Source organism: Oncorhynchus mykiss, chromosome 8 (genome assembly GCF_057628025.1).
Source record: "Oncorhynchus mykiss isolate SJ-2025 chromosome 8, ASM5762802v1, whole genome shotgun sequence".
NCBI classification, from domain to species: domain Eukaryota; kingdom Metazoa; phylum Chordata; class Actinopteri; order Salmoniformes; family Salmonidae; genus Oncorhynchus; species Oncorhynchus mykiss.
Window position 1 is genome coordinate 92,630,517 of NC_143029.1, and position 26,695 is coordinate 92,657,211.

The window sequence follows — 26,695 nt, forward strand, 5'->3', positions numbered from 1 at the left end:
GGTGTTACGGTACAGAGTCAATGTGGAGGCTATATACAGGGGGTACCGGTACAGAGTCAGTGTGCGGGAGCACAAGTTAGTCGAGGTAATATGTACATGTAGGTAGAGGTAAAATGATTATGCATAAATAATAAACAGAGAGCAGCGTAAACTAACATAGTCTGGGTAGCCATTTGATGAGCTGTTCAGGAGTCTTATGGCTTGGGGGTAGAAGCTGTTAAGAAGCCTTTTGGACCTAGACTTGGCGCTCCGGTACCGCTTGCCGTATGGTAGCAGAGAGAACACTCTGTGACTAAGGTGGCTGGAATCTTTGACATTTTTTTTTAGCCTTCCTCTGACACCGCCTGGTTTAGAGGTCCTGGATGGCAGGAAGCTTGGTCCCAGTGATGTACTGGGCCGTACTCACTACCCTCTGTAGTGCCTTGCGGTCGGATACCGCTCCATTGACTCAATTCCAGACATTTTTATGGCCCGCCTCCACTGATAGATGCTGTTGACCCCACTGCGTCTTTTCAACCACACTTGTACCTCTATTTGACATCTAAATATACATTTGCTTTATCTTGTCCAGGTCGCACTTGTACATCAGAACTTGTTCTCAACTGGCCTACCTGGCTAAATAAAGGTGAATGAAAAAAAATATATAATAATAATATATATGTTTTTTTCTCTGCAGTCTCATGTTGTGAACAATCTGGACATTGTATTTTTTTTTCAATAGGGGTTTTTAGAAGCATATTTGTAATTGTTTCAATTAAGTCTTTCTAGCATTTGCTAACAAGCACACTAAAAATGGACATTTACTAAAATGTAATGTATTTTTGAATTAGTTATCCACATTTATGTTTTTTTTTTTTAAACGCGGGCTTTTATTTTGAATGATTCCTCATTACCATACAGGGTGACGTCAGTGTTTGTGCTGCTGGCAGAATACTCGTCTGGTTCGTCTGTATCCACAACACGTAAGTACATAAACAAACACGCTTTGGTCATATATTTGATTGTTTTTCATCTAGACTCACACAGTAACGATAAGACAAGGGTTGACCGTCTAAATGTACATTGAAGAATACATATCTTCGTCTATTTTAGTGCATCGTTGATTGGTCGTGAGGCTTCGTCACAGCTCTAACGTTAGCAATCTAGCTAGCTAGCTAGCCTGTCTTTTTCTAGTGACATTGCAGAACGATATGCATATAAAGCGGTTTTATCTTGATGCACATACACCATTATTTCTAAATACGATTACAATTGAGCATGTAAAAGGCAAAAGCATATTTTATCCAGGCGATTCAGTATTTGCACATCTGTAGCACGCAGCCGGGATCCTACACAAAGAAGCTCTGTTAATACTGTGTTAAACTAATGTTACTTAATAATGTGGTGTCTGGGACATGAAACTGGAAATATAAAATACAGTTTGACAGTTTACTTCCAACATAGTGTTCAGTATTCATTGGTGTGAATGTAACGTTATTCGGGGTAACTAGTTAATTCATGTGCTTTGGAGGCAGGACATTAACCCCACGGTAGTTACCTGTCAAACCATCAGATTGATTTGACAACTATTACCATGTTGAGGTTATTTTTTGTTGTCCAGTTGTTCCCTGATGATGTAGCTACAGTATTAATTTATCTACCTAGCTATCTATACTGAACAAAAATATAAACGCAACAATTTCAGAGATTTTCTTGAGTTTTATATTTCATATAAGGAAATCAATCAAGTGAAATAAATCAATTATGCCCTAATCTATGGATTTCACATGACTGGGGAGGGACACAGCCATTGATGGGCCTGGGAGGGCATATGCCCACCAACTTGGGAGCCAGGCCCAGCCAATCAGAATTAGTTTTCCCCCTCAAAAGGGTGTTATTACAGACATAAATACTCCTCAGTTTCATCAGCTGTCAGGGTGGCTGGTCTCAGACAATCCCTCAGGTGAAGAAGCAGGAAGTGGAGGTCCTGGGCTGGTGTGGTTATACATGGTCTGCGGTTGTGAGGCCGGTTGGACGGACTGACAAATTCTTTAAAATGACGTGGTTGCGGCTTATGCTAGAGAAATAAACATTAAATTATCTGGTGACAGCTCTGGTGGACATTCCTGCAGTCAGCATGCCAATTGCCCATTCCCTCAAAATTTGAGACATCTGTGGCAATGTGTTGTGACAAGTGCACATTTTATTGTCTCCAGTACAAGGTGCACCTGTGTAATGATCACAATGACAGCATACCACCCTGCCTATGAAGGTAAACAGGGTTGGTCCTGGTCAGTCCCAGGATGCGAGACCAGATGCTGCTGGAAGTGGTGTTGGAGGGTCAGTAGGAAGCACTCTTTGGTCTAAAAAAATATCCAAATGCCCCAGGGTAGTGATTGGGGACATTGCCCAGTGTAGGGTTCTGTCTTTTGGATGTTATGTTAAACGGCTGACCTGACTCTGTGGTCACTAAAAGATCCCATGCCACTTATCATAAGAATAGGGGTGTTAACCCCGGTGTCCTGGCTAAATTCCCAATCTGGCCCTCATACCATCATGGCCACCTAATCTTCCCCAGCTTCCAATTGGCTCATTCATCCCCTTCATCTTCTCTGTAACTACCGCCCAGGTCATTGCTGACAATGTGTCCTCAGTCAACTTATCTGGTAAAATAACAAATCTACCTAGCAAGCTATTGGATTTATCTACCTATCTTGCTTCTCTGTTTTTGGCCATATACAGTTGAGGTCAGAAGTTGACATACACCTTAGCCAAATACATTTAAACTCAGTTTTTCACAATTCCTGACATTTAATCATAGTAAAAATTCCCTGTCTTAGGTCAGTTAGGATCACCACTTTATTTTAAAAATGTGAAATGTCAGAATAATAGTAGAGAGAGTGATTTATTTCAGCGTTTATTTCTTTCATCACATTCCCAGTGGGTCAGAAGTTTACATACACTCCATTAGTATTTGGTAGCATTGCCTTTAAAATGTTTAACTTGGGTCAAACGTTTTGGGTAGCCTTCCACTAGCTTCCCACAATAAGTTGGGTGAATTTTGGCCCATTCCTCCTTGACAGAGCTGGTGCAACTGAGTCAGATTTGTAGACCTCCTTGCTCGCACATGCTTGTTCAGTTCTGCCCACAAATTGTCTACAGGATTGAGGTCAGGGCTTTGTGATGGTCACTCCAATACCTTGACTTTGTTGTCCTTAAGCCATTTTGCCACAACTTTGGAAGTATGCTTGGGGTCATTGTCCATTTAGAATACCCATTTGGGACCAAGCTTTAACTTCCTGACTGATGTCTTGAGATGTTGCTTCAATATATCCACATAATTTTTCCCCCTCATGACACCATCTATTTTGTGAAGTGCACCAGTCCCTCCTGCAGCAAAGCACCCCCACAACATGATGCTGCCACCCCCGTGCTTCATGGTTGGGATGGTGTTCTTCGGCTTGCAAGCCTCCCCTTTTCCCTCCAAACATAACGATGGTCATGATGGCCAAACAGTTCTATTTTTGTTTCAGCAGACCAGAGGACATTTCTCCAAAAAGTACGATCTTTGTCCCCATGTGCAGTTGCAAACCATAGTCTGGCTTTTTTATGGCGGTTTTGGAGCAGTGGCTTCTTCCTTGCTGAGCGGCCTTTCAGGTTATGTCGATATAGGACTCGTTTTACTGTGGATATAGATACTTTTGTACCTGTTTCCTCCAGCATCTTCACAAGGCCCTGTGCTGTTGTTCTGGGATTGATTTGCACTTTTCGCACCAAAGTACGTTCATCTCTAGGAGACAGAACACGTCTCCTTCCTGAGTGGTATGACAGCTGCGGGGTCCCATGGTGTTTATACTTGCGTACTATTGTTTGTATAGATGAACGTGGTACCTTCAGGCGTTTGGAAGTTGCTCACAAGGATGAACCAGACTTGTGGAGGTCTACAATTCTTTTTCTGAGGTCTTGGCTGATTTCTTTTGATTTTCCCATGCTGTCAAGCAAAGAGGCACTGAGTTTGAAGGTAGGCCTTGAAATACATCCGCAGGTACACCTCCAATTGACCTTAAATGATGTCAATTAGCCTATCAGAAGCTTCTAAAGCCATGACATAATTGTCTGGAATTTTCCAAGCTGTTTAAAGGCACAGTCAACTTAGTGTATGTAAACTTCTGACCCACTGGAATTGTGATACAGTGAATTATAAATGAAATAATCTGTCTTTAAACAGTTGTTGGAAAAATTACTTGTGTCATGCACAAAGTTGATGTCCTAACTGACTTGCCAAAACTATAGTTTGTTAACAAGAAATTTGTGGAGTGGTTGAAAAACAAGTTTTAATGACTCCAACCTAAGTGTATGTAAACTTCTGACTTTAACAAACCCTGAGGTGCCTTATTGCTGTTGTAAACTGGTTACTAACGTAACTAGAACAGTAAAGAAAATGTTTTGTCATACCCGTGGTATACGGTCTGATATACCATGGCTTTCAGCCAATGGTACATCAACTATGTATTTTTTTTGATGCTAACCAAAAGTAAACTGTGTGCCTGTGTGTTTGGTCCATTTTAATGATGCTAATGTTTTTTTATTCCAGGTTGGGAGTATGACACAGACAGTGCAGACGAATGGGGTGCAGCCCCTCAGTAAGACATGGGAACTCAGTCTGTATGAGCTACAGAGGACTCCACAGGTAGGGGAGCACATTTACTGTAACACCTCTCTGTCTCTGAGCTACAGAGGACTCCGCAGGTAGGGGAGCACATTTATTGTAACACCTCTCTGTCTCTGAGCTACAGAGGACTCCACAGGTAGGGGAGCACATTTACTGTAACACCTCTCTGTCTCTGAACTACAGAGGACTCCGCAGGTAGGGGAGCACATTTACTGTAACACCTCTCTGTCTCTGAGCTACAGAGGACTCCGCAGGTAGGGTTGCTTTTCATTTTTAGTTTTAAAGTGTTATTACGTAGATTTCCGTGTTTCACAGATCAGGGTTCGTATATATGTCCTGACATGGCTGCAGACACCGAACACCATCACTAGCTGCATTAGACTTAGCCCTAGTTCACCCGCCTGGTACCGTAGAGTGGAGGCGGAGCCGTCTGGTGCCGTAGAGCGGAGGCGGAGCCGCCCTGGTGCCGTAGAGCGGAGGCGGAGCCGCCCTGGTGCCGTAGAGCGGAGGCGGAGCCGCCCTGGTGCCGTAGAGCGGAGGCGGAGCCGCCCTGGTGCCGTAGAGCGGAGGCGGAGCCGCCCTGGTGCCGTAGAGCGGAGGCGGAGCCGCCCTGGTGCCGTAGAGCGGAGGCGGAGCCGCCCTGGTGCCGTAGAGCGGAGGCGGAGCCGCCCTGGTGCCGTAGAGCGGAGGCGGAGCCGCCCTGGTGCCGTAGAGCGGAGGCGGAGCCGCCCTGGTGCCGTAGAGCGGAGGCGGAGCCGCCCTGGTGCCGTAGAGCGGAGGCGGAGCCGCCCTGGTGCCGTAGAGCGGAGGCGGAGCCGCCCGGGTGCCGTAGAGCGGAGGCGGAGCCGCCCGGGTGCCGTAGAGCGGAGGCGGAGCCGCCCTGGTGCCGTAGAGTGTGCCTCCTCTGACTTTTGGCGATAGTTTGGCAGCTCTTTTCTGAGCGGTGCGGCTGAAACCCGCCTCTCCCACGCAGCGCACCGTCAGGAGAAATGGTAATGCAGATAAAGGTACCACATCCACAGTGGAAGCACAGTAATGGCCTTGGATTGGCAGGTGGAGGACTTCTGTGAGGAGGGGAGCAGCTCTGTTTCAGTTATAAGGTCTGAGGGGGTGTGGGATATGGCCAATTTACCACGGCTAAGGGCTGTGCTAAAGCACGACACAACGCGGAGTGCCTGGATACAGCCCTTAGCCGTGGTATATTGGCTATATACAACAAACCCTTGAGGTGCCTTATTGCTGTTATAAACTGGTTACTAACGTAGTGTTTTGTCATACCCGTGGTATACTGTCTCAAATACCATTGCTTTCAGCCAATCAGCATTCAGGGCTCGAACCACCCAGTTTATAATATACGGTATTGATCACGGCATAGGCTAGCCAATCAGTTCAGATATTACAGGAAGGCTCCTCATGGATTCCTTTGTAAAACGGAGTTCTGAAATCTGAAGACATTACGTTAACCGAGACTCCTCAAATGCGTCATATTCACTGTTTCCAACATGAGCTTCTGTGTGAATCGGCTTTTTAGTGTAATAAACCCAGTGGTTTCTTTAGGTGGATGATGAGGCGCTGTATGAATCTAAAAATTAAAAATAAGAAATTGTAACCCTTGGTGAATCTCTATTCCCTAGTTTCCTTTTGTGTTGGTGTGTGTCTTCCGACATCATACCATGCCTTCGGAAAGTATTCAGACCCCTGGACTTTTTCCACATTTTGTTACGTTACAGCCTTAATCTAAAATGGATGAGGAAAATGTTGATTTAACCCATCTACACGTAATACCACATAATTACAAACAGTTTTTACATTTTTTGTAGAATAAAAAAACATAAATGCCTTATTTACGTAAGTATTCAGATTCTTTGCTTTGAGACTCGAAATTGAGCTCAGGTGCATCCTGTTTCCATTGATGATCCTTGAGATGTTTCTACAACTTGATTGGTCTCCACCTGTGGTAAATTCAATTGATTGGACATGATTTGGAAAGGCACACACCTGTCTATATAAGGTTCCACAGTTGACAGTGCATGTCAGAGCAAAAACCAAGCCATGAGGTCGAAGAGCTCAGAGACAGGATTGTGTCGAGGCACAGATCTGCGGGAATGGTACCAACAAATGTCTGCAGCATTGAAGGTCCCCAAGAACACAGCGGCCTCCATCATTCTTAAATGGAAGAAGTTTGGAACCACCAAGACTCTTCCTAGAGCTGGCGGCCCGGCCAAACTGAGCAATCAGAGGACAAGGTCTGGGAGGTGGTCTGGGAGGTGACCAAGAACCCGATGGTCACTGGCAAAGCTCTAGAGATCCTCTGTGGAGATGGCAGAACCTTCCAGAAGAACACTCATCTCTGCAGCACTCCACCAATCAGGCCTTTATGGTAGAGTGGTCAGATGGAAGCCACTCCTCAGTAAAAGGCACATGACAGCCCACTTGGAGTTTGCCAAAAGGCACCTAAAAGACTCTGACCATGATCTGGAGGAAACCTGGCACCATCCCTACGGTGAAGCATGGTGGTGGCAGCATCATGCTGTGGGGATGTTTTTCAGCGGCAGGGACTGAGAGACTAGTCAGGATAGAGGTAAAGATGAACGGAGCAAAGTACAGAGAGATCCTTGATGAAAACCTGCTCCAGAGCGCTCAGGACCTCAGATTGGGGTGAAGGTTCACCTTCCAACAGGACAACGACCCAAAGCACACAGCCAAGATAACGCAGCAGTGGCTTTGGGACAAGTCTCTGAATGTCTTTGAGTGGCCCAGCCAGAGCCTGGACTTGGAGAGAGCTGAAAATAGCTGTGCAGAAATCCGCCCCATCCAACCTGACAGAGCTTGAGGATCTGCAGAGAAGAATGGGAGAAACTCCCCAAATACAGGTGTGCCAAGCTTGTAGCGTCATACCCAAGAAGACTTGAGGCTGTAATCGCTGCCAAAGGTGCTTCAACAAAGTACCTAGTAAAGGGTCTGAATACTTATGTGATATTTCATTATTTATTTATAATCTATACATTTGCTTTGTCAATATGAGGTATTGTGTGTAGATTGAGGGGGGAAAACAATTAAATCCATTTTAGAATAAGACTGTGAAGTAACAAAAAGTCAAGGGGTCTGAATACCCCATCCCCTGTGCAGGAGGCTATATAGGACCAGAGTAAGTATATAGGTTACTATATATAGGACCAGAGTAAGGTATATGTTTTCCTCTGTCCCCCCCGTACAGGAGGCCATCACAGATGGGCTGGAGATAGCGGTGTCTCCCAGGAGCCTCCACAGTGAGCTGATGTGTCCCATCTGTCTGGACATGCTGAAGAACACCATGACAACCAAGGAATGTCTGCACCGCTTCTGTGCCGACTGCATCATCACCGCCCTCCGATCAGGGTATGTACCCCTAACCTACCCTAAAGTAACCATACCTACCCTAAAGTAACCTACCCTAAAGTAACCTAACCTACCCATCATCACCGCCCTCCTATCAGGGTATGTACCCATACCCCAACCTACCCTAAAGTAACCTACCCTACCTATCATCACCGCCCTCCTATCAGGGTATGTACCCATACCCCAACCTACCCTAAAGTAACCTCACCTACCCATCATCACGCCCTCTGATCAGGGTATGTACCCCTAACCTACCCTGAAGTAACCTACCCTAAAGTAACCAACACTAACCTACCCTAAAGTAACCTACCCTAAAGTAACAATACCTACCCATCATCACCGCCCTCAGATCAGGGTATGTACCCCTAACCTACCCTAAAGTAAACTACCCTAAAGCAATCAACCCTAACCTACCCTAAAGTAACCTACCCTAAAGTAAACTACCCTAAAGCAACCAACCCTAACCTACCCTAAAGTAACCTACCCTAAAGTAACTTACCCTAAAGTAAACTACCCTAAAGTAACCAACCCTAACCTACCCTAAAGTAAGGTGGTAACCTACCCTAACCTACCCTAAAGTAAGGTGGTAACCTACCCTGAAGTAACCTACCCTAAAGTAACCTACCCTAAAGTAAGGTGGTAACCTACCCTAAAGTAACCAACCCAACCCTAACCTACCCTACTCTAACCTACCCTAAAGTAACCAACCCTACTCTAACCTACCCTAAAGTAACCAACCCTACCCTAACATACCCTAAAGTAACCAACCCTACGCTAACCTACCCTAAAGTAACCAACCCTAACCTACCCTAAAGTAACCTACCCTAAAGTAACCTACCCTAAAGTAATCTACCCTAAAGTAACCAACCCTAAAGTAACCTACCCTAACGTAACCAACCCTAACCTACCCTAAAGTAACCAACCCTAACCTACCCTAAAGTAACCTACCCTAACCTACCCTAAATCAACCTAACCTAAAGTAACCAACCCCAAACTACCCTAAAGTAACCAACCCTAAACTACCCTAAACTAACCTAGCTTAAACTATCCTAAACTAACCTAGCCTAAAGTAACCCAGCCTACCCTAAAGGAACCTAGCCTAGCCTGGCCTAAAGTAACCCAGCCTACCCTAAAGGAACCTAGACTAACCTGACCTAAAGTAACCCACCTACCCTAAAGGAACCTAGCCTAGCCTGACCTAAAGTAACCCACCTACCCTAAAGGAACCTAGCCTACCCTAAAGTAACCTAGCCTACCCTAAAGTAACCCAGCCTACCCTAAAGGAACCTAGCCTAACCTGACCTAAAGTAACCCAGCCTACCCTAAAGTAACCCAGCCTACCCTAAAGGAACCTAGCCTAACCTGACCTAAAGTAACCCAGCCTACCCTAAAGGAACCTACCCTAAAGCAACCTAACCTGACCTAAACTAACCCAGCCTACCCTAAAGTAACCCAGCCTACCCTAAAGGAACCTAGCCTAACCTGACCTAAAGTTACCCACCTACCGTAAAGGAACCCAGCCTACCCTAAAGGAACCCAGCCTACCCTAAAGGAACCTAGCCTAACTTGACCTAAAGTAACCCACCTACCCTAAAGTAACTTAGCCTACCCTAAAGGAACCTAGCCTAACCTGACCTAAAGTTACCCACCTACCCTAAAGGAACCTAGCCTACCCTAAAGTAACCCAGCCTACCCTAAAGGAACCTAGCCTAACCTGTCCTAAAGTTACCCACCTACCCTAAAGGAACCTAGCCTACCCTAAAGGAACCTAGCCTAACCTGACCTAAAGTTACCCACCTACCCTAAAGGAACCTAGCCTAACCTGACCTAAAGTAACCCACCTACCCTAAAGGAACCTAGCCTACCCTAAAGTAACCCAGTCTACCCTAAAGGAACCTAGCCTAACCTGACCTAAAGTTACCCATCTACCCTAAAGGAACCTAGCCTACCCTAAAGGAACCTACCCTAAAGGAACCTAGCCTAACCTGACCTAAAGTAACCCAGCCTACCCTAAAGGAACCTACCCTAAAGGAACCTAGCCTAACCTGACCTAAAGTTACCCACCTACCCTAAAGGAACCAAGCCTACCCTAAAGGAACCCCAGCCTACCCTAAAGGAACCTAGCCTACCCTAAAGTAACTTAGCCTACCCTAAAGGAACCTAGCCTACCCTAAAGGAACCTAGCCTTACCTGACCTAAAGTAACCCAGCCTACCCTAAAGGAACCCAGCCTACCCTAAAGGAACCTAGCCTAACCTGACCTAAAGGAACCTAGCCTAACCTGACCTAAAGGAACCTAGCCTAACCTGACCTAAAGGAACCTAGCCTACCCTAAAGGAACCTAGCCTACCCTAAAGGAACCTAGCCTACCCTAATGGAACCTAGCCTACCCTAAAGGAACCTAGCCTAACCTGACCTAAAGTTACCCACCTACCCTAAAGGAACCTAGCCTAACCTGACCTAAAGTAACCCAGCCTACCCTAAAGTAACCCAGGCTACCCTAAAGGAACCTAGCCTTACCTGACCTAAAGTAACTTAGCCTAGCCTGACCTAGAGTAACTTAGCCTAGCCTGACCTCTAGTAACTTAGGTTACTTTAGGTCAGGCTAGGCTAACTACCTCTAACTAGTCTTGTGCTGACTGCATCATCATTGCATTCAGATCAGGGTAAAGGTTATGATAAAGATTTGTTATGTAGCCTAACCATGTTCACATGATGCTCCTCAGTTTGAGCAGAAAGCAACACGACATGCCACTGTTGACACTAATCTATCCGTTTGGTCTCAGACACTGATTATTTTTGTTGTATTTATCAAAGTCCTGATTGACAGCAGATATCTGTTGTTACACAGGACGTCATCACCACCACCACAGGGTTGATGTCCTGTATAACAAGGGGGTCAGGCTCTGACCTGCCTGGTAAAGAACAACTTAAAAGGGCTCGCTCGGTCTAACTCTGTCTGTTCCCCCTAGCAACAAGGAATGCCCTACGTGCAGGAAGAAGCTGGTGTCTAAGCGGTCCCTGCGGCCGGACCCTAACTTTGATGCCCTCATCAGTAAGATCTACCCCAGCAGAGATGAGTACGAGGCCCACCAGGAGAGGGTTCTGGCCCGCATCTCCAAACACAACAACCAGCAGGCCCTGTCCCACAGCATCGAGGAGGGCCTCAAGATACAGGCCATGAACAGGTACTGTACCCTGACCTTTAACCTCTAACCCCTGTCCCACAGCATCGAGGAGGGCCTCAAGATACAGGCCATGAACAGGTACTGTACCCTGACCTCTAAACCCTAACCCCTGTCCCACAGCATTGAGGAGGGCCTCAAGATACAGGTACTGTACCCTGACCTCTAAACCCTAACCCCTGTCCCACAGCATCGAGGAGGGCCTCAAGATACAGGCCATGAACAGGTACTGTACCCTGACCTCTAAACCCTAACCCCTGTCCCACAGCATCGAGGAGGGCCTCAAGATACAGGTACTGTACCCTGACCTTTAAACCCTAACCCCTGTCCCACAGCATCGAGGAGGGCCTCAACATACAGACCATGACTGTCCTGCTCCTCACTATTTCCCATTTCGGTGTCTCCTCACCAACAGAAACTATGATGTCTCCTAACCAACAGAAACTATGATGTCTCCTAACCAACAGAAACTATGATGTCTCCTAACCAACAGAAACTATGATGTCTCCTAACCAACAGAAACTATGATGTCTCCTCACTAACAGAAACTATGATGCAGAATATGTTTCTGGAACTATGTTCTTGAATGTTACTTTATCAAAATCCTCTCTGATCTTCCCTCCTCCCACCACTGGGTGTCCCCACCTCCCTCCAGGCTGCAGCGAGGGAAGAAGCACCAGCTGGAGAACGGGAGTGGGCTGGAGGACAACGGTGACTCCTCCCACTGCAGCAACGCCTCCGTCCACTCTAACCAGGTACAAGGATACCTTCATTCCCATGTAGGGTAGCAAAATTCTGGTAACTTCCCCCAAATTCCCAGGTTTATCAGAAATCCCGGTTGGAAAATTCCCAGGATCAGGGGGGGGGGGGGGGGGGCTGGAAACCTCCCACTGGGACTCTTGATTAAAGGAGCTGGGGGGGTTTTCAACCCTAATCACATCTATCAAATACCTAAACGGCAATCAGTAAAGTTGAGCTGTGTTAGTACGCCTCTGACATAATGTGTAAGGGTTATGTATGTGCCTATACGAGACGTGTGTGACATGGGATGGGTTAGCGTGCAATGTAATGTACTGTTATTATGACGCGATAACAATGCATGCATACAAATATACATTTTGTTGAGTAAAGATCAATCCCACCAGGAACGTGACACCAGGAACGTGACACCAGGAACGTTCTCCTGTCTTCCTGCTGTTACATGTTATCCCCTGGGTTGTACTCAGCGAGTCTTTCCCCCCCAATAAATGTAAAGCAGGAGGCGGGGCCGAGCATCAAGCGCACCAAGACGTCAGATGACTCTGGTCTGGACATGGACAACGCTACAGAGAACGGAGGGGGAGGGGACGTGGCCATGGACGGAGCCAGCGAGATAGAACTGGTGTTCTGTCCTCATCCTACGCTCATGGACAAGGAGGACACCGTGCAGACCAGGTGGCTTTGTGGGAGGGGATAACGTGTGGGAGGGGTTAACGTGTGGGAGGGAGGGGTTAATGTGTGAGAGGGAGGGAGGGGTTAGCGTGTGGGAGGGGCATAACATGTGGGAGGGGTTAATGTGTGGGAGGGAGGAGGGGCATAACGTGTGGGAGGGGCATAACGTGTGGGAGGGGGGAGGGGCATAACGTGTGGGAGGGAGGAGGGGCATCACGTGTGGGAGGGGCATAATGTGTGGGAGGGAGGAGGGGTTAACGTGTGGGAGGGAGGGGGGGTTAACGTGTGGGAGGGAGGGGGGGGTTAACGTGTGGGAGGGAGGGAGGGGGGTTAACGTGTGGGAGGGAGGGAGGGGGGTTAACGTGTGGGAGGGAGGGAGGGGGGTTAACGTGTGGGAGGGAGGGAGGGGGGTTAACGTGTGGGAGGGAGGGAGGGGGGTTAACGTGTGGGAGTGAGGGGGGGGGTTAACGTGTGGGAGGGGGGGGGGGGGTTAACGTGTGGGAGGGAGGGGGGGGGGTTAATGTGTGGGAGGGAGGGGGGGGGTTAATGTGTGGGAGGGAGGGTTAACGTGTGGGGGGTTAACGTGTGGGGGGGGTTAACGTGTGGGAGGTAGGAGGGGTTAACGTGTGGGAGGGAGGGGTTAACGTGTGGGCGGTGGGGGGGTTAATGTGTGGGGTGGAGGAGGGGGGTTAACGTGTGGGGGGGAGGAGGGGCATAACGTGTGGGAGGGAGGGAGGGGTTAACGTGTGGGAGGTGGGAGGGGTTAACTTGTGGGAGAGGTTAACGTGTGGGAGGGGATACTTGTGTGTTGTTGTCTAAGTCTCTGGTCCAAGACCCCTGGCTGAAGACATTAAGTAACACTTGTGTGTGGTAGTGTTGAGTTTGTTCCCAGGTACATCAAGACGTCGGGTAACGCCACAGTGGACCACCTGTCTAAGTACCTGGCTGTGCGTCTGGCTCTGGAGGAACTGAGGAAGAACGGAGAGGCCAGCCCTGTCAATGTAGACGCTGCCTCAGAGAAACAATACACCATTTATATCCCTACAGCCAACGGCCAGTTCACGGTAATAATACAATATATTACTACAATACACCATTTATATCCCTACAGCCAACGGCCAGTTCACGGTAATAATACAATATACTACTACAATACACCATTTATATCCCTACAGCCAACGGCCAGTTCACGGTAATGATACAATATATTACTACAAATACTACTACAATACACCATTTATATCCCTACAGCCAACGGCCAGTTCACGGTAATGATACAATATATTACTACAAATACTACTACAATACACCATTTATTTCCCTACAGCCAACGGCAAGTTCACGGTAATGATACAATATATTACTACAAATACTACTACAATACACCATTTATATCCCTACAGCCAACGGCAAGTTCACGGTAATGATACAATATATTACTACAAATACTACTACAATAAACCATTTATATCCCTACAGCCAAAGGCCAGTTCACGGTAATAATACAATATACTACTACAAATACTACTACAATAAACCATTTATATCCCTACAGCCAACGGCCAGTTCACGGTAATGATACAATATATTACTACAAATACTACTACAATACACCATTTATATCCCTACAGCCAACGGCAAGTTCACGGTAATGATACAATATATTACTACAAATACTACTACAATACACCATTTATATCGCTACAGCCAACGGCCAGTTCACGGTAATAATACAATATACACTGCTCAAAAAATAAAGGGAACACTAAAATAACACATCCTAGATCTGAATGAATGAAATATTCTTATTAAATACTTTTTTCTTTACATAGTTGAATGTGCTGACAACAAAATCACACAAAAATTATCAATGGAAATCAAATTTATCAACCCATGGAGGTCTGGATTTGGAGTCACACTCAAAATTAAAGTGGAAAACCACACTACAGGCTGATCCAACTTTGATGTAATGTCCTTAAAACAAGTCAAAATGAGGCCCAGTAGTGTGTGTGGCCTCCACGTGCCTGTATGACCTCCCTACAACGCCTGGGCATGCTCCTGATGAGGTGGCGGATGGTCTCCTGAGGGATCTCCTCCCAGACCTGGACTAGAGCATCCACCAACTCCTGGACAGTCTGTGGTGCAACGTGGCGTTGGTGGATGGAGCGAGACATGATGTCCCAGATGTGCCCAATTGGATTCAGGTCTGGTGAACGGGTGGGCCAGTCCATAGCATCAATGCCTTCCTCTTGTAGGAACTGCTGACACACTCCAGCCACATGAGGTCTAGCATTGTCTTGCATTAGGAGGAACCCAGGGCCAACCGCACCAGCATACGGTCTCACAAGGGGTCTGAGGATCTCATCTCGGTACCGAATGGCAGTCAGGCTACCTCTGGCGAGCACATGGAGGGCTGTGCGGCCCCCCAAAGAAATGCCACCCCACACCATGACTGACCCACCGCCAAACCGGTCATGCTGGAGGATGTTGCAGGCAGCAGAACGTTCTCCACGGCGTCTCCAGACTGTCACGTCTGTCACATGTGCTCAGTGTGAACCTGCTTTCATCTGTGAAGAGCACAGGGCGCCAGTGGCGAATTTGCCAATCTTGGTGTTCTCTGGCAAATGCCAAATGTCCATCACGGTGTTGGGCTGTAAGCACAACCCCCACCTATGGATGTCGGGCCCTCATACCACCCTCATGGAGTCTGTTTCTGACCGTTTGAGCAGACACATGCACATTTGTGGCCTGCTGGAGGTCATTTTGCAGGGCTCTGGCAGTGCTCCTCCTGCTCCTCCTTGTACAAAGGCGCAGGTAGCGGTCCTGCTGCTGGGTTGTTGCCCTCCTATGTCCCCGCCACGTCTCCTGATGTACTGGCCTGTCTCCTGGTAGCACCTCCATGCTCTGGACACTACGCTGACAGACACAGCAAACCTTCTTGCCACAGCTCGCATTGATGTGCCATCCTGGATGAGCTGCATGACCTGAGCCACTTGTGTGGGTTGTAGACGCCGTCTCATGCTACCACTAGAGTGAAAGCACCGCCAGCATTCAAAAGTGACCAAAACATCAGCCAGGAAGCATAGAAACTGAGAAGTGGTCTGTGGTCACCACCTCTAGAACCACTCCTTTATTGGGGGTGTCTTGCTAATTGCCTATGATTTCCACCTGTTGTCTATTCCATTTGCACAACAGCATGTGAAATGTATTGTCAATCAGTGTTGCTTCCTAAGTGGACAGTTTGATTTCACAGACGTGTGATTGACTTGGAGTTACATTGTGTTGTTTAAGGGTTCCCTTTATTTTTTTGAGCAGTGTATTACTACAAATACTACTACAATACACCATTTATATCCCTACGGCCAATTCACGGTAATAATACAATATACTACTACAATACACCATTTATATCCCTACAGCCAACGGCCAGTTCACGGTAGTAATACAATATACTACTACAAATACATCTACAATACACCATTTATATCCCTACCACTGTTACTGCTACTTCCACTGCAATTACTACTAATACTATCACTATTACTATCAATATTACTGATGCTACGACCAGTATTATTACTACTGCTACTATTACTACTGCTATTATTAATATCACTACCACTACTATTACTACTGCTATTATTAATATCACTACCACTACTATTACTACTGCTATTATTAATATCATTACCACTACTATTACTACTGCTATTATTATCACTACCACTACTATTACTACTGCTATTATTAATATCACTACCACTACTATTACTACTGCTATTATTACTATCACTATTACTATCACTACTATTACTTTCACTACTATTACTACCACTATCACTACTATTACTACCACTATTACTACTATTACTATCACTACTATTACTACTACTATTACTACTATTACTTTCACTACTATTACTACCACTATCACTACTATTACTACCACTATTACTACTATTACTATCACTGCTACCACTACTATTACTACTACTATTACTATCACTACTATTACCACCACTATTACAACTATTAATATCACTACTATTACTACTACTATTACTTTCACTACTATTACTACTACTATTACTACTATTACTTTCACTACTATTACTACCACTATCACTACTATTACTACCACTATCACTACTATTACTACCACTACTACTATTACTACCACTATTACTACTATTACTACCACTATTACTACTATTACTATCACTATTACTACTACCACTATTACTACTATTACTATCACTACTATTACTATCACTATTACTACCACTATTACTACTATTACTATCACTATTACTACTATTACTACCACTATTATTACTATTACTACCACTATTACTACTATTACTATCACTATTACTACCACTATTACTACTATTACTATCACTACTATTACTATCACTACTATTACTATCGCTATTACTACCACTATCACTACTATTACTATCACTATTACTATCACTATTACTACCACTATTACTACTATTACTACCACTATTACTACCACTCCTACTACTATTACTACCACTATCGCTACTATTACTACCACTATTACTACTATTACTATTACTATCACTACTATTACTATCACTATTACTATCGCTATTACTATCACTATTACTACTATTACTACTGCTACTATTACTATCACTACTACTATTACTATCACTACTATAACCATCACTACTATTACTACCACTATTACTACCACTATCACTACTATAACTATTACTACTATTACTACTGCTACTATTACTATCACTACTATTACTACCACTATCACGACTATTACTACCACTATTACTATCACTACTATTACTACTGATATTATTACTACCACTATTACTTCCACTATTACTAATATTACTATCACTACTACTACTACTTCTACTATCACTACTATTACTACCACGATTACTACTATTACTATCACTACTATTACTATCACTATTACTATCACTACTATTACTACTGCTACTATTACTTTCACTGCTATTACTACCACTATTACTACCACTAGTATTACTACTGATATTATTACTATCACTACCATTACTATTACTACTGCTATTATTACTATCACCATTACTACTATTACTACCACTATTACTACCACTATTACTACTATTACTACCACTATTGCTACTACCACTATTACTACTATTACTATCACTACCACTACTGCTATTATAACTATCACTACTATTACTACTATTACTATTACTACTATTACTATCACTACTATTACTACCACTATCACTACTATTACTATCACTACTATTACTACTATTACTATCACTATCACTACCACTATTACTACTATTACTATCGCTACCACTACCACTATCACTACTATTACTACCACTATTGCTACTACCACTATTACTACTACCACTGTTGCTATTACTACTATTACTACCACTATTACTACTATTACTATCACTACCATTACTATTACTACTGCTATTATTGCTATCACTATCACTACCACTATCACGACTATTACTATCACTACCACTACTGCTATTATAACTATAACTACTATTACTACTATTACTATCACTACTATTACTATCATTACTATTACTACTATTACTATCACTACTATTACTACCACTATCACTAATGTTACTACTGTTACTATAACTACTATTACTACTATTACTATCACTACTATTACTATCATTACTATTACTACTATTACTATCACTACTATTACTACCACTATTACTATCACTACCACTATCACTACTATTACTACTACCACTATTACTACCACTATTACTACTATTACTACCACTATTGCTACTACCACTATTACTACTACCACTATTGCCATTACTACTATTACTACCACTATTACTACTATTACTATCACTACCATTACTATTACTACTGCTATTATTACTATCACTATCACTACCACTATCACGACTATTACTATCACTACCACTACTGCTATTATAACTATAACTACTATTACTACTATCACTACTATTACTATCATTACTATTACTACTATTACTATCACTACTATTACTACCACTATCACTACTGTTACTACTGTTACTATAACTACTATTACTACTATTACTATCACTACTATTACTATCATTACTATTACTACTATTACTACCACTATCACTACTATTACTATCACTACCACTATCACTACTATTACTACTACCACTATTACTACCACTATTACTACTATTACTACCACTATTGCTACTACCACTATTACTACTACCACTATTGCCATTACTACTATTACTACCACTATTACTACTATTACTATCACTACCATTACTATTACTACTGCTATTATTACTATCACTATTACTACTATTACTACCACTATCACTACTATTACTATCACTACCACTACTGCTATTATAACTATTACTACTATTACTATCACTACTATTACTACTATTACTATCACTACTATTACTACCACTATCACTACTATCACTACTATTACTACCACTATCACTACTATTACTATCACTACTATTACTATCACTACTATTACTACCACTATCACTACTATTACTATCACTACCACTATCACTACTATTACTATCACTACTATTACTATCACTACTATTACTATCACTACTATTACTATCACTACTATCACTACTATTACTATCACTACTATTTCTACCACTACCACTACTATTACTATCACTACTACTATTACTACTATTACTATCACTATCACTACCACTATCACTTCTATTACCATCACTATCACTACCACTACCACTATTACTACTATTACTATCACTACCACTATCACTACCACTGTCACTACTATTACTATCACTACCACTATCACTACTATTACTATCACTACCACTATTACTACTACCACTATTACTACCACTATTACTACTATTACTACCACTATTGCTACTACCACTATTACTACTACCACTATTGACATTACTACTATTACTACCACTATTACTACTATTACTATCACTACCATTACTATTACTACTGCTATTATTACTATCACTATTACTACTATTACTACCACTATCACTACTATTACTATCACTACCACTATCACTACTATTACTACTACCACTATTACTACCACTATTACTACTATTACTACCACTATTGCTACTACCACTATTACTACTACCACTATTGCCATTACTACTATTACTACCACTATTACTACTATTACTATCACTACCATTACTATTACTACTGCTATTATTACTATCACTATTACTACTATTACTACCACTATCACTACTATTACTATCACTACCACTACTGCTATTATAACTATTACTACTATTACTATCACTACTATTACTACTATTACTATCACTACTATTACTACCACTATCACTACTATCACTACTATTACTACCACTATCACTACTATTACTATCACTACTATTACTACCACTATCACTACTATTACTATCACTACCACTATCACTACTATTACTATCACTACTATTACTATCACTACTATTACTATCACTACTATTACTATCACTACTATCACTACTATTACTATCACTACTATTTCTACCACTACCACTACTATTACTATCACTACTACTATTACTACTATTACTATCACTATCACTACCACTATCACTTCTATTACCATCACTATCACTACCACTACCACTATTACTACTATTACTATCACTACCACTATCACTACCACTGTCACTACTATTACTATCACTACCACTATCACTACTATTACTATCACTACCACTATTACTACTACCACTATTACTACCACTATTACTACTATTACTACCACTATTGCTACTACCACTATTACTACTACCACTATTGACATTACTACTATTACTACCACTATTACTACTATTACTATCACTACCATTACTATTACTACTGCTATTATTACTATCACTATTACTACTATTACTACCACTATCACTACTATTACTATCACTACCACTACTGCTATTATAACTATTACTACTATTACTATCACTACTATTACTACTATTACTATCACTACTATTACTACCACTATCACTACTATCACTACTATTACTACCACTATCACTACTATTACTATCACTACTATTACTATCACTACTATTACTACCACTATCACTACTATTACTATCACTACCACTATCACTACTATTACTATCACTACTATTACTATCACTACTATTACTATCACTACTATCACTACTATTACTATCACTACTATTTCTACCACTACCACTACTATTACTATCACTACTACTATTACTACTATTACTATCACTATCACTACCACTATCACTTCTATTACCATCACTATCACTACCACTACCACTATTACTACTATTACTATCACTACCACTATCACTACCACTGTCACTACTATTACTATCACTACCACTATCACTACTATTACTATCACTACCACTATTACTACTACCACTATTACTACCACTATTACTACTATTACTACCACTATTGCTACTACCACTATTACTACTACCACTATTGCTATTACTACTATTTCTACCACTATTACTACCACCACTATTACCACTATTACTACTATTACTACTACTGATACTTCCACTATTACTCTATTACTGCCACTATTACTCTATTACTACCTCTACTACTACCACTATTACTACCACTATTACTGCTATTACTGACACTATCACTACCACTATTACTACCACTATTATTACTATTACTACCACTATTACTACCACTATCACTACCACTATTACTACTATTACTACCACTATCACTACCACTATTACTACCACTATTACTGCTATTACTGACACTATTACTACTATTATTACTACCACTATTATTACTATTACTACCACTATTACTACCACTATCACTACCACTATTACTACTATTACTACCACTATCACTACCACTATTACTACCACTATTACTGCTATTACTGACACTATTACTACTATTATTACTACCACTATTATTACTATCACTACCACTATTACTACCACTATCACTACCACTATTACTACTATTACTACCACTATTACTACTACCACTATTACTACGATTACTACCGCTATTACTCTGTTACTACCACTATTACTACTACCACTATTACTACTACCACTATTACTATTACTACTACCACTATTACTACTACCACTATTACTATTATTACTATTACTACTATTACTACTACTATTACTACCACTACTATTACTACCACTATTACTGCTATTACTGACGCTATTACTACTATTACTACCACTATCACTACTATTACTACCACTATCACTACTTTTACTATCACTGTCACTACTATTACTATCTCTACTAGTAGTGATAGTGGTGGCCTGTGTTAAACATTTAGGATCCCATGGTTTAACAGCCCTCCTATCCAGAGAGACGTAAGAGGGTCAAGTATGTCAATCAGTATTTCCTGGTGACCTTTACCCTAGTGTTATCTCCTCTCACTCTTGGTGAGGTGAGCTTGTCTATCTGTATCTTGTGAACTGTGGGAAACATTTCCTCCTGAGGATGATGAACATCAACCAATCATCTGTCCTCTAGGTGCTGAACGGGTCTTTCTCTCTGGAGCTTGTCAGTGAGAAGTACTGGAAGGTGAACAAACCCATGGAGCTGTACTTCGCCCCCACCAAGGAGCACAAGTAGACCGCCTGGAGTACACCTGGGGGGGTAGACCGCCTGGAGTACACCTGGAGCACACCTGGGGGGGTAGACCACCTGGAGTACACCTGGGGGGTAGACCACCTGGAGTACACCTGGAGCACACCTGGGGGGGTAGACCACCTGGAGCACACCTGGGGGGGTAGACCAACTGGAGTACACCTGGGGGGGTAGACCAACTGGAGTACACCTGGGGGTAGATCACCTGGAGTACACCTGGGGGTAGATCACCTGGAGTACACCTGGGGGTAGATCACCTGGAGTACACCTGGGGCACCCTATTTCCTATGTAGGGCTTTGGCCAAAAGTAGTGCACTATATAGGGAATAGGGTGCCCTTTAGGACACAACCCTGGATGAGACCTGCCAGGAGGACGAGGTGTCTAATGGACTCTCAACATCTATACATCTCTCTCTACATCTCTCTCTCTACATCTCTCTCTCTCTCTCTCTACATCTATCTCTCTCTCTCTCTCTCTCTATATCTCTCTCTCTCTCTCTCTCTCTCTCTCTCTCTACATCTCTCTCTCTCTCTCTCTCTCTACATCTCTCTCTCTCTCTCTCTCTACATCTCTCTCTCTCTCTCTCTCTACATCTCTCTCTCTACATCTCTCTCTCTCTCTCTACATCTCTCTCTCTCTCTCTCTCTCTCTCCATCTCTCTCTCTACATCTCTCTCTCTCTCTCTCTCTCTCTCTCTCTCTCTCTCTACATCTCTCTCTCTCTCTCTCTCTCTCTACATCTCTCTCTCTCTCTCTCTCTCTCTCTCTCTCTCTACATCTCTCTCTCTCTCTCTCTACATCTCTCTCTCTCTCTCTCTCTCTCTACATCTCTCTCTCTCTCTCTCTACATCTCTCTCTACATCTCTCTCTACATCTCTCTCTCTCTACATCTCTCTCTCTCTCTCTCTCTCTCTCTCTCTCTACCTCTCTCTCTCTCTACATCTCTCTCTCTCTACCTCTCTCTCTCTACATCTCTCTCTCTCTCTCTCTCTCTCTCTACATCTCTCTCTCTCTCTCTCTCTCTCTCTACATCTCTCTCTCTCTCTCTCTCTCTACATCTCTCTCTCTCTCTCTCTCTCTACATCTCTCTCTCTCTCTCTCTACATCTCTCTCTCTCTCTCTCTCTCTCTCTACATCTCTCTCTCTCTACATCTCTCTCTCTACATCTCTCTCTACATCTGTCTCTCTCTCTACATCTCTCTCACTCTCTCTACATCTCTCTCTCTCTCTACATATCTCTCTCTCTCTCTCTACATATCTCTACATCTCGCTCTCGTCATCTCTAACGCTCTCAACATCTCTCTCTCGCTCTCTACATCTCTCTCTCGCTCTCTACACCTCTCTCTCTCTCTCTCTCTCTCTCTACATCTCTCTCTCTCTCTCTCTCTCTCTCTCTCTCTCTCTCTACATCTCTCTCTCTCTACATCTCTCTCTCTCTACATCTCTCTCTCTCTCTACATCTCTCTCTCTCTCTACATCTCACTCCATCTCTCTCTCTCTACATCTATCTCTCTCTGTCTCTCTCTCTCTACATCTCTCTCTCTCTCTACATATCTCTCTACATCTCTCTCTCTACATCTCTCTCGCTCTCGTCATCTCTCTCGCTCTCTACATCTCTCTCTCTCTCTCTACATATCTCTCTACATATCTCTCTACATATCTCTCTCTCTACATCTCTCTCTCTCTCTCTACATCTCTCTCTCTCTCTACATCTCTCTCTCTCTCTACATCTCTCTCTCTCTACATCTCTCTCTCTCTCTACATCTCTCTCTCTCTCTACATCTCTCTCTCTCTCTACATCTCTCTCTCTCTCTACATCTCTCTCTCTCTCTACATCTCGCTCTCGTCATCTCTCTCTCTCTCTCTACACCTCTCTCTCTCTACATCTCTCTCTCTCTACATCTCTCTCTCTACATCTCTCTCTCTACATCTCTCTCTCTCTCTACATATCTCTCTCTCTCTACATATCTCTCTCTACATCTCTCTCTCTCTACATCTCTCTCTCTCTACATCTCTCTCTCTCTACATCTCTACATCTCTCTCTCTACATCTCGCTCTCTCTCTCTACATCTCTCTCTACATCTTGCTCTCTCTCTCTACATCTATACATCTCTCTCTCTACATCGCTCTCTACATCTCTCTCTCTTACATCTCACTCTCTACATATCTCTACATCTCTCTCTCTACATCTCGCTCTCTCTCTCTACATCTCTCTCTACATCTTGCTCTCTCTCTCTACATCTTGCTCTCTCTCTCTACATCTATACATCTCTCTCTCTCTACATCTCTCTCTCTTACATCTCACTCTCTACATATCTCTCTCTCTCTCTACATATCTCTCTACATCTCTCTCTCCACATCTCGCTCTCGTCATCTCTCTCACTCTCTACATCTCGCTCTCTACATCTCTCTCTCGCTCTCTACACCTCTCTCTCTGTCTGGTGTGAATTTGTTGGTAACATGTTAGTATAGGGGGTATGTATAAATGTATCTGATATAGTCACTAGCCATGCAGAACGTCACTGCAATTCCAGGGTGGCGTTCAGGAGGGCACTGCATACCGAACGCTGCTGCTAGAAATGGATTTGTCATGATTCCTTACTCTACATGTCAGAGTATGTTCTCTCTCTCTCTCTACATCGCTCTCTCCAGGGCTGTCTACCTGCTTACCTGTGTTTAGGTCCTAATGCCGAGGTGGTACCTGGTAGTTTCAGGGCCTTCTACCTGCTACCTGCTCTCTGTGTTCAGGTCCTAATACGGGGGTGGTACCTGGTAGTTTCAGGGCCTTCTACCTGCTACCTGCTTACCTGTGTTTAGGTCCTAATACCGAGGTGGTACCTGGTAGTTTCAGGGCCTTCTACCTGCTACCTGCTCTCTGTGTTCAGGTCCTAATACGGGGGTGGTACCTGGTAGTTTCAGGGCCTTCTACCTGCTACCTGCTCTCTGTGTTTAGGTCCTAATACCGAGGTGGTACCTGGTAGTTTCAGGGCCTTCTACCTGCTACCTGCTCTCTGTGTTCAGGTCCTAATACCGAGGTGGTACCTGGTAGTTTCAGGGGCTTCTACCTGCTCTGGATAACTGTGGCTGCTTCAGGATGTTGTATGGTCTTTTTGTATCTGGGGGACGGCGAACTGGGTTGGGGACGGGGTGGGATGTGTTTTGGGATATATTAGCGGTGTTTCTGTACAGAGAACTAATGTTTTTGTTGTGTTTTTAAAAACATGTCCAGCAGAGAGGTCATGAAGCTGTTTTCTATAAACCCACAATCCTGTTGTATTTGTTGACATTGTGTGACTCAAATGGCACCCTATTTCCCTATGTAGTGCACTACTTTTGACAAGGGCCCATAGGGAATAGAGTGCACTTTAGGACAGAACCATATTGATGTCACTTCACCTGACTGATCTGGGAGCCATGACAACATATCATTGGTTAAATCATCACAGTGGATGGAGTAAGGTCTACTGTTCCTCTCCTGTTCCCTTTGACTGAAATTGCAAACTAGGGCTTTGATACATAATAATTAGGGTGCTCCAATGACAAACAAACGTCTGCTATGACACGAGGACATTATGTTATAGTAACCTGAAGAGACAGACTTCATCTCTTTGTTTTCCTTCTCTAGTCTGCTTGGCTTTCATTCTGTTCTCCTAGAAAACGCTTGATGTTAACAGCAGGGTTGGGCTCAATTCCTCTTCACTTCAATCAGATCAGGAAGTGGAATAATCTCTAAACCTTCCATCTGCCTTAGTCGGATGAATCTCTTCTGTCCTGTGTGCTGTGACTTCTTCAAGGATCCAGTTGTTTTTTGAAAACAATGAACAATTTTCTATTCCTGATTTGAGTTTGAATCCACCTCCTCCTGAATTGATTAAGGCTAAAATTGACCCCTAACCCTGCTTCACTGAAACATTTCATTAGCTCAGCGGGCTAACAGTCCAGTTCAATACAACTAGGCTGGTTATTCTTTCTGTGTATTGTCCAGGACCTTTGTTCATGCCAACATCTCAACCACATTTTGGGAGAAGAATGAATGAATCGTTCATTCACAGGTCAGACGTCATCAGCTGTATGGAAGTAATGTCTGTACATAAACCAACCAGCTCCATTCATCACCTTCAAGCTTAGTGTGAGATAGAAGAGGGACCCAAATCGGGTTTTCTCCCCCCAAAAAATGTTTCAGAACGACGATACCGTGGAAGAAAAATGTGCAAATGTACTTTTTAGAAGCATGTTCAGTTTTACAGTTTGACAGCATCCTTTGTATAAATATCAGTTATTATTGTTGAAAGTGTAAATGGAAATACTTGTTTGGAAAATAAACAAAACAATGTGTGTTCATCATTGAA

At 43.2% G+C, this 26,695-nt stretch overlaps 1 protein-coding gene across 7 annotated transcripts; it reads left to right on the forward strand.

The window, feature by feature from the left end:
* Nucleotides 1–885: 885 nt before the first annotated feature.
* Nucleotides 886–26,695, forward strand: LOC110530899 (E3 ubiquitin-protein ligase RING2). 7 transcript variants are annotated; one of them, XM_090183005.1, is made up of 9 exons: nucleotides 886–962; nucleotides 4,574–4,669; nucleotides 7,869–8,029; nucleotides 11,001–11,216; nucleotides 11,869–11,968; nucleotides 12,469–12,647; nucleotides 13,519–13,708; nucleotides 22,230–22,364; nucleotides 22,431–23,070. In XM_090183005.1, exons 2-8 carry the CDS (start codon nucleotides 4,583–4,585, stop codon nucleotides 22,329–22,331), a joined length of 1,035 nt encoding a protein of 344 aa, XP_090039131.1. In that variant the 5' UTR covers nucleotides 886–962; nucleotides 4,574–4,582; the 3' UTR covers nucleotides 22,332–22,364; nucleotides 22,431–23,070. The 7 variants fall into 7 exon arrangements, with proteins under 7 accessions (XP_090039131.1, XP_036842664.1, XP_036842665.1 ...); XM_036986769.2 differs by having other exon boundaries at nucleotides 22,230–24,294; XM_036986770.2 differs by having other exon boundaries at nucleotides 12,472–12,647; nucleotides 22,230–23,629.